This window comes from Protobothrops mucrosquamatus, unplaced genomic scaffold (assembly GCF_001527695.2).
Source record: "Protobothrops mucrosquamatus isolate PMUCROS unplaced genomic scaffold, P.Mucros_1.0 scaffold3145, whole genome shotgun sequence".
NCBI classification, from domain to species: domain Eukaryota; kingdom Metazoa; phylum Chordata; class Lepidosauria; order Squamata; family Viperidae; genus Protobothrops; species Protobothrops mucrosquamatus.
In genome coordinates this window covers 7,917-17,275 of record NW_015389145.1, presented here as the reverse complement: position 1 = coordinate 17,275, position 9,359 = coordinate 7,917, and the positions used below count along the sequence as shown (strand labels likewise).

The 9,359-nt window shown below is 47.4% G+C and overlaps 1 protein-coding gene across 1 annotated transcript in view; it reads left to right on the top strand.

The window, feature by feature from the left end:
* Positions 1–6,177, top strand: part of RABGGTA (Rab geranylgeranyltransferase subunit alpha) — a 24,717-nt gene extending 18,540 nt beyond the window's left edge. Inside the window, exons 7-12 of the mRNA XM_029286222.1 lie at positions 339–427; positions 705–793; positions 2,260–2,376; positions 3,967–4,080; positions 5,759–5,846; positions 5,965–6,177. Coding sequence (XP_029142055.1) covers positions 339–427; positions 705–793; positions 2,260–2,376; positions 3,967–4,080; positions 5,759–5,846; positions 5,965–6,116 — 649 coding nt within the window. The 3' untranslated portion in view covers positions 6,117–6,177. The remainder of the gene's footprint in view (positions 1–338; positions 428–704; positions 794–2,259; positions 2,377–3,966; positions 4,081–5,758; positions 5,847–5,964) is intronic.
* Positions 6,178–9,359: the final 3,182 nt, after the last annotated feature.

Genomic DNA, 9,359 nt, shown 5'->3' with positions numbered 1-9,359 from the left:
CCCTCCCTCCCTCCCTCCCTCCCTCCCATCTCCTCCCTTCTCCCTCCCTCCCTCTCTTTCTTCCCATCTTCCTTCCTTCCCTCCCATCCTTCCTTCCTCTCATTCCCATCTCTTTTCTTCCTTCTCTCACCCTCCCCATCTTCCTTCCTTCTCTCCCATCTTCCTTCCCTCCTTCCCTCCCTTTTCCTTCCTCCCTCCCTCCCTTTTCTCTCCCTTTTTTCCTTCCTTCCCTGTTACCAGGCACCTGGCACTTGCTTTCCCTCCCTTTTCACGCTGTGGCTGAGTTTTCCCTAAGGGCTACTCCCTTCCTGACCTCCTGCCTCCTTCTCCCGCCCCAGGTGCGAATTGTCCGTGGAGAAGTCAACCGTGCTGCAATCTGAGCTGGAATCCTGCAAGGAACTGCAGGCCTTGGAGCCGGAGAACAAGTGTAGGTTGATAAGAGCTACTTCGCTCCCACACGAGGCGGGTGGATCCTGAGAAGAGACCTCAGCAGTAGCGTCAAATGTTTTTGCTAAGTGACTAGGCCTTAAGACTGTACTAACCATCTGTAGAGCGAGATTCTTTTGCGCTTCCCCGCAGCTCTCTTTCATCCAGAAAAATATGCGGAATAAAGGAAGCTCGTGCGAAATGAACGGGCAGCACTGATTTGAGGTCGGGGGATCGCTTGATTCAACCTGAATCTCTCCTTTTTTTTTCCTACTTAGGGTGTCTCCTGACCATCATCCTCCTCATGAGGGCTTTGGACCCCTTGGTGTATGAGCAGGACACCCTCCGCTACTTCGCTGCCTTGAAGGTCAGCCCGGGAGAGACACCCCGAAGGCTGGTGTCAAATCGCACTTTGTTCGGAAGCTGCCCTTGCGCATGTAGCATGCAACATCTTCCCACAACAACTGGGGATTCGGGTCACTGCCCTTCCGATAGACCCCAAGAAGGTCAGGTTGGAAAAAGCCACCCACTCCCCACCCCGTCTCGGTGGGATGCCTTCTGGGGACAAAACAGCACCCCTGAGCACGTGCAGAGCTCTCTCACTTCCTTCAGCCCCCTTTCCGTCTTCTCACTCATACATCCAATAGAGGGAAGTTAACAAAAAGCTCCCTGGCTTACCAATTAATTGGAGAAAACATCTCAGGATTTCTTGGCAAGATTCTGTGACCGTATGTGTTTTTCATCCTTGGCCACTTTAAGAGGGGTGGACGTCAACCCCCAGAATTCCCCAGCCAGCGAAGATTTTACCAGAATTCAATAGAGATAAAGAACACGTGTGGCTAGACCGCCTTTGTCACTTTTTTTTTTTCTTAATAGATGGTGGGAATGCAGTCCACGTAATATATCTTGACTTCAGCAAAGTGAAGAAAAAGTTGTCCGTGGAATTGTGGGAGTTGAAGGTCTCCCCATTTTAAACTATGCTGGCTGGGGAATTCTGGGAATTGAAGTCCACCCATTTTAAACTATGCTGGCTGGGGAATTCTGGGAATTGAAGTCCACCCATTTTAAAGCCTGCTGGCTGAGGAATTCTGGGAGTTGAAGTCCACCCATTTTAAAGCCTGCTGGCTGAGGAATTCTGGGAATTGAAGTCCACCCCTCTTAAATCAAGCTGGCTAGGGAATTCTGGGACTTGAAGTCCCTCCCCCCATTTTAAAGCAGGATACAGTATTAACCTTGTGAATTCTAAAGCTTCCTCCTTCCGTTACGTATTCAAGAGGGACAGTGAATAATATTTAAGTGTTACTTATATGTAAGGGTGTAGGTCTGTACATATGTTGTATATAGTATGTTTTAAACGTGGCTTATATATGTATACACTTTGAAAGCAAGCAACTAAATTTCATTTTTAATGTGTGCTGTTGTGCCCACAGAAAAAAAAATGACAATAAAGGTTATCTAATCTAATCTAATCAGTCTGGCTTAGGAATTCTGGGAGTTGAAGTCCACCCCTCTTAAATCAAGCTGGCTAGGGAATTCTGGGAGTTGAAGTCCACCCATTTTAAAGCATGCTGGCTGGGGAATTCTGGGAGTTGAAGTCCACCCATTTTAAAGCATGCTGGCTGGGGAATTCTGGGAGTTGAAGTCCACCCATTTTAAAGCACAATGGCTGGGGAATTCTGGGAGTTGAAGTCCACCCCTCTTCAAGTGGCCAAGTATGAGAAACACTGCGGTGGCTTTACACAAAAACGATCCACCTGGATAGGTTGTCTTGTCTCTTTCGTTACTGCTACCCTGGCGATGCTCCCATGCTAACCTCTGGTTCTCCTCCCACAGGCCGCAGACCCCATGCGCTCCTCATACCTCAATGACCTACGGAGCAAGTTTCTCATTGAGAACAGTGTCCTCAAGATGGAGTACGCCGATTCGCGCGTGGTGGACCTCTCCCAAAAGGTAGTTGACGAGAAGTCCTCAATGGAACCGCATCTACAGGGAGGGAAGTGTGTAGTGGGATGCCCCAGGTCTCTGTTCTGGGCCCAGTGCCCTTCAACATCTTCATCAACGATTTGGACGAGGGGATAGATGGGGAACTCATCCAATTTGCAGACGACACCAAGCTGGCAGGAATAGCCAACACTCCAGAAGTTACAGGCTTAAGATACAGGAGGATCTGGACAGACTTGAACCCAGGGCCCTATCTAACAAAATGAAATTCAAGGGTGAAAAAAGCCAGGTTCTACACTTAGACAAGAAAAACCAAATGTACAGGTATAGTATAGGGGGTACCTTGCTCAATAGTAGTAACTGTGAGAGGGATCTCGGAGTCCTAGTGGACAATCACTTAAATAGGAGCCAGCCGTGTGCTGCAGCTGCCAAAAAGGCCAACACAGTGCTGGGCTGCATTAACAGAGGGTCAGAATCAAGATCAGGTGAAGTATTAATACCACTTTACAAGGCCTTGGTAAGGCCACACTTGGAATACGGCATCCAGTTTTGGTCACCACAATGTAAAAAGGATGCTGAGACTCTAGAAAGAGTACAGAGAAGAGCAACAAAGATGATCAGGGGACTGGAGGCTAAAGCATATAAGGAACGGTTGCTGGAATTGGGTATGTCTAGTTTAATGAAGAGAAGGACGAGGGGGGACATGATAGCCACGTTCCAGTATCTCAGGGGCTGCCCCAAAGAAGAGGGAGTCAAGCTATTTTCCAAAGCTCCTGGAGGCAGGACAAGAAGCAACAGATGGAAACTAATTAAGGAGAGAAGCAACCTAGAACTCAGGAGAAACTTCCTGACAGTTAGAACAATTAACCAGTGGAACAACCTTGGAGGTCATCTAGTCCAACCCCCTGCTCAGGCAGGAAACCCTACACCATTTCAGACAAATGGCTGTCCAGTCTCTTCTTAAAAACTTCCAGTGTTGGAGCATTCACCGCTTCTGGAGGCAGGTTGTTCCACTGGTTAATTGTTCTAACTGCCAGGAAATTTCTCTTTAGTTCTAGGTTGCTTCTCTCTTTGGTTAATTTCCATCCGTTGCCTCTTGCCCTGCTCTTCCTCCTTTTGCGGCTTTCCAGGAAATTGGTCAATAAGCTAAAATAAGAAATGAGATGGGCCAACTTCCCTCTTTTAAAAGTTGTTGGCAAATGCGGTGGGTCTGGGCTAATAATGAAAAAAAAAGTCCCAATTTTTTTCTCCCCAGAAAAACCGCAGAACTTAAATCCAGATTTAAGTTCTGCGTTGTGGAAAGGCAATTTGGGGGCTGCTTTTGAGGGGGGGGGCTTTGTGAGAATCAGATGGAAGGACACTACCTCCCGACTAACTCCCCTCCATAGCGAATGCGGCAGGAGAACGATTAACGAACAGCCAAGCCACGGCAGCATTGAGACTTGCCAGCGATTTACTTGACACGCGCTGTTGCCTTTCCTCGACACGACCTGGTCTATGGCACCTCTCCTGAACGGATAGTTTCACCGTTTGACTTGCCAATTTTATTGTCTGGTGTTATTTTGTTGTTGTTGTTGTGTGTGTTTTTGCTTTCCTCAGAGCCTGACCAGTCTCTGCCACCTGGAACACCTGTTGTTGGTCACACACCTGAATCTCTCCGACAATCTTCTCTCTGCCTTGCCCCCCACGCTGGCCATGATGCGCTGCCTCGAGGTAAACCCCCCATATTCTTTTAAAGCTCGGCTTATCCAACCTGGTGTCCCCCCTAACAGAGCCCTGGACCCATCAGCCACTGCTTCAGGGCTCAGCACAGGTGATCCTCGAGTTAAAGCCATTTGTCTAGGGCAGGGGTAGGCAACCTTGGCTCTTTTATGACTGGTGGACTTCAACTCCCAGAATTCCTGAGCCAGCCACGCTGAGGGGAAAGGGAGAGGTTTCCAAGCTGAGCCATGCTGGCTCAGGAATTCTGGGAGTTGAAGTTCACGAGTCATAAAGGAGCCAAGGTGGCCTACCCCTGCTCTAAACTAATAAAGTCTACAATAATTAACATTAATTATGCTTTCATATGTTCCTCTAACTGAGGGGTCTTCAAACTTGGCTCTTTTATGACTCGTGGACTTCAACTCCCAGAATTCCTGAGCCAGCCATGTTGAGGGGAAAGGGAGAGGTTTCCAAGCTGAGCTGTGCTGGCTCAGGAATTCTGGGAGTTGAAGTCCACATGTCATAAAAGAGCCAAGGTTGCCTACTCCTGCTCTAAACTAATAAAGTCTACATTAATTAACATTAATTATGCTTTCATATGTTCCTCTAACTGAGGGGTCTTCAAACTTGGGTCTTTTATGACTTGTGGACTTCAACTCCCAGAATTCCTGAGCCTGCATGGGGGAACTTTGGCCCCTTCATGACTCGTGGACTTCAACTCCCAGAATTCCTGAGCCAGCCACGCTGAGGGGAAAGGGAGAGGTTTCCAAGCTGAGCCATGCTGGCTCAGGAATTCTGGGAGTTGAAGTCCACGAGTTATAAAAGAGCCAAGGTGGCCTACCCCTGCTCTAAACTAATAAAGTCTACATTAATTAACATTAATTATGCTTTCATATGTTCCTCTAACTGAGGGGTCTTCAAACTTGGCTCTTTTATGACTGGTGGACTTCAACTCCCAGAATTCCTGAGCCAGCATGGCTCAGCTTGGAAACCTCTCCCTTTCCCCTCAGCATGGCTGGCTCAGGAATTCTGGGAGTTGAAGTCCACGAGTCATAAAAGAGCCAAGGTTGCCTACCCCTGATTTAGGGAATGTTCACAGTTACGACAGCAATGGGGGGAGGGAATGACTTAACCAGTCCTCACAGTTACGACCGTTGTAGCTTCCCCGTGTTAACGTGGTCGAAAATTCAGGCCACGGGCGCGTATTTACGACAGGGGTCACCTGATCGCCATTGGCGACCTTCCAAGCCGGCTTCCGATCAAGCAAAGTCAATTGGGGGAAGCCGGGTTCGTTTAACGACTGCACAATTCACTTAACAATGGGGGGAAAGTCATCAATTTGGGCGCGATTCGTTGAACAAACCCCCCCCCTTGCTTAGCAATGGAAATTCTAGTCCCTGGGGCGGTCCTAAGGTGAGGACTACCTGTGAGCTGTACAGGTAAGTCCCCGACTTATGTCGGAAGGTCGCCAAAGGGGATCCCGTGACCCCGGAATACTGCAACCGTCATAAGTACTGGCCAGTTTCCAGGCCTCTTCATTTTGATCACGTGATCACAGGGAGGCCACAACGATCGTAAGCGTGAAAACCGGCCGCGAGTCGCTTTTTCCAGCGGCATAACCACGAACCGTCGTAAGTCGAGGACCACCTGGGTCTCTTGATTCTCTGCTTTCTCCCACCCGTCCCCCCAGGTGATGGAGGCCGACGACAACCAGATCGAGAGCCTGGAAGGGCTGCCCCCTCTGCCTTGTCTGGAGGAACTCTCTCTCCGCAACAACCGTATCCTGGCGGGCGGGCCAAGGCCGCTCCTGAACGGGGGGGGGGGGTAGAAATTGACGGGCGGTGGGTTGGGGTATCTTTGAGCAGAGCCCTCCTTGACTCGTTTTGCGTCCGTCAGGCATCCAGCGAGCCTCGGCCCTCCGGAGTCTGGCCGCCTTCCCCGCCTTGGCTCAGCTCAACCTGCAGGGAAACCCCCTGTGCGAGACCCCCGGGGTCCGGTCGGAGCTGGCCAGGCTGCTCCCCAAGGTGACCACCATCCTCCTCGCCTGATTTCCCCCGTGGGGGGGGCAGACAGCAGCGCCCGAGACCCTTAATTTATTGAAAATTAAAAGCATCCCAATCAGAGGCTTTGTGCTGTGAGTTTTGTTTTGTTTTATTTTAATTTTTATTTTATTATTTTATTTTATTTTATTATTTTATATTTTATTTTAATTTAATTTTATATTTTATTTTATTATTTTTCTTTTATTTCTTTTCTTTTATATTTTATTTTATTGCTAGCTGTACCCAGCCACGCGTTGCTGTGGCTCAGTCTGGTTAAATGGAAAAGAAAGAAAAGAGAAAGCGCACGTTTGTGTCACAGGTGTGACATCTATATAATAGTAGGTATATAAAAACACGCGCGTATTCGAATGCAACGTTGTGTCAAAATTTCAAAGCAATCGGTAAAGAACTTTTCGGAGATTTAAGATTTTGAACAAACGAACATTTACATTTTTATTTATATAGATTATTTTTCTTTATTTTATTTTATTATTTTATATTTTCTTTTATTACTTTAATTTTATTTATTTTATTTTATTATATTTTATTTTATATTTTATTTTATTTTTTATTATTTTTATTTTATTTTTATTTTATTATTTTCTTTTAATTTTCTTTTATTATTTTTATTTTCTTTTATTATTTTATATTTTATTTTATTTTTATTTTTTGGTTGGTATCCCGTCTTATTTTTTTAATATTTTATTAAGGCAACGGATAATTCCAGAACACATTTCTCCTCCTATGTTCCCCAGAACAGCAACAACAACCCTATGAGGTGGGCTGGGTTGAGAGAGATGGACTGGACCAAAGTCACCCAGCCGGCTTTCGTGGTTAAGGCGGGATTAGAACTCACCGTCTCCTGGTGATTGGCCCAAAGCCACCCAGTTGGCTTTCATGCCTAAGGCTGGACTAGAACTCATCGCTTCCTTCTGATTGGCCAAAAGGCACCCAGTTGTTTTTCATGGCTAAGGCAGGACTAGAACTCACCGTCTCCTGGTGATTGGCCCAAAGCCACCCAGTTGGCTTTCATGCCTAAGGCTGGACTAGAACTCATCGCCTCCTAGCGATTGGTCAAAAAGCATCCAGTTGGCTTTCATGCCTAAGGAGGGACTAGAACTCACCGTCTTAAAGCACTTGACAACTGACTCATATTTATGACGGTCGCAGTGTCTGCGGGGATCACGTGATCCCCTTTGGCAACCTGGCAAGCAAAACCAATGGGGATGTCAGATTCCCTTAACAACCCTGTTCCTAACTTAACACCTGCAGCGACCCATTTAACAACAGCGGCAAGAAACGTCGTAAGGTGAGGTGAAATCCACTTAACCAGCATCTTGCTTAGGAACAGACATTTCGGGCCTCCATTGTGCTCGTAAGCCGTGGACGACCCGCACGCTGATCCAGGCACGGATTCAGCTCTAGCCCAGCATCCACAAAGGAGATTTTTTTAAAAAAAAAAATTTTCACAGCACGGATTCGCCACGTCGTTAAGCAAGACCCGGCCCCAATTCGTACACTGGTGGATTAAAGCAGCATTCTTCCCAGCTGGCACTCTTTTAATTTGGGGGGGGCCGAATCCGAACACCCCGAGTTTCCACCCTTGGCAGTCAGTTTAACGGGGAATGTGAGAAGCTGCTTTCCTATTGCATCCGTCACATACACAATTGCACAATGAAAATAGACTTCTTAGGTTGCTTGCAGGTAGTCCTCGATTTTCGACTCGCCCCTTAGCGATGCTTCAAACATACGACATGCCTTCCCAGGGGGACTTACAACCCACTTCCGCAGTTACAATTACCAGCCCTTCCCTTCTCTACGACCGTCGCAACGTAAATCCGTAAAGAGCAGGCTCCATTCAAGGCGTACGTCTACCTGTACGTACCTATCTGTACATACACGTAGTGGGGGGGGGTTTCCCTTCCATCTAAAAGGTGAATTGTTACGGATTATTCCGGGCCTCTTAGTGGCGGGCACATGTACACACACGCATGGGTACAAAGGAATCGGTTCGTCTCGCAAAGCGGGAGGTTAATTTGGGGGAAGCGTGTGTGGGCCTGCGAGGGAAAAATGGGAGCGCCTCTCAATCCCACTGCACAATTAATAGCCAGAAGTCACGAAACCGCCAGCTTTCTCAAGCGGGTTTTTATTTTCCTTTTTCTTGTTGTAAATCAGGGGTGTCCAACCTTGGCAACTTTTAAGACTGTCTTAAAGTGGCCAAGGTTTGAACATGGTGGCTGGGGAATTCTGGGAGTTGAAGTCCACCAGTCTTAAAGTGGCCAAGGTTGAATATGCCTGTTCTAAAAATCCATTTCCTAGCTGCAAGCCTAACCTGCTGCACACCTTTGCACCCAAGTCATGCACGTGAAGCATTAATACCACTTTACAAGGCCTTGGTAAGGCCACACTTGGAATACGGCGTCCAGTTTTGGTCACCACGATGTAAAAAAGATGTTGAGACTCTGGAAAGAGTACAGAGAAGAGCAACAAAGGATCAGGGGACTGGAGGCTAAAACATATAAGGAACGGTTGCTGGAATTGGGCATGTCTAGTTTAACGAAGAGAAGGACGAGGGGGGACAGGATAGCAGCCTTCCAGTATCTCAGGGGCTGCCCCAAAGAAGAAGGAGTCAAGCTATTCTCCAAAGCACCAGAAGGCAAGACAAGAAACAACGGATGAAAACTAATCAAGGAGAGAAGCAACCTGGAATGAAGGAGAAACTTCCTGACAGTGAGGACAATCAGTGGAAGGGCTTGCCTGCTTGATGGGGTTGGACTAGAAGACCTCCAAGGTCCCTTCCAGCTCTGTTATTTTATTAGTCTAACAAAGAGAAGGACCAGCGGTGACATGATAGGAGTCTTCCAATATTTGAAGGGCTGCCACAAGGAAGAGGGGGGTCAACTTGTTCTCCAAAGCACCCGAAGGCAGGACAAGAAGCAACGGATGGAAACTAACCAAAGAGAGAAGCAACCTGGAACTAAGGAAAAACTTCCTGACAGTGAGAACAATTAACCAGTGGAACCACCTGCCTCCAGAAGTTGTGAATGCTCCATCACTGGAGGTTTTGAAGAAGAGTCTGGACTGTCATTTGTCCGAAATGGTCTAGGGTTTCCTGCCTGAGCAGGGGGTTGGACTAGAAGACCTCCAAGGCCCCTTCCAACTCAGTTATTCTATTATTTTGCATCCAGTCAAATACACACTTCAGAAAATCTGCTTTGAGCACCCATTTGTGTTCATTTCTCCTCCAAA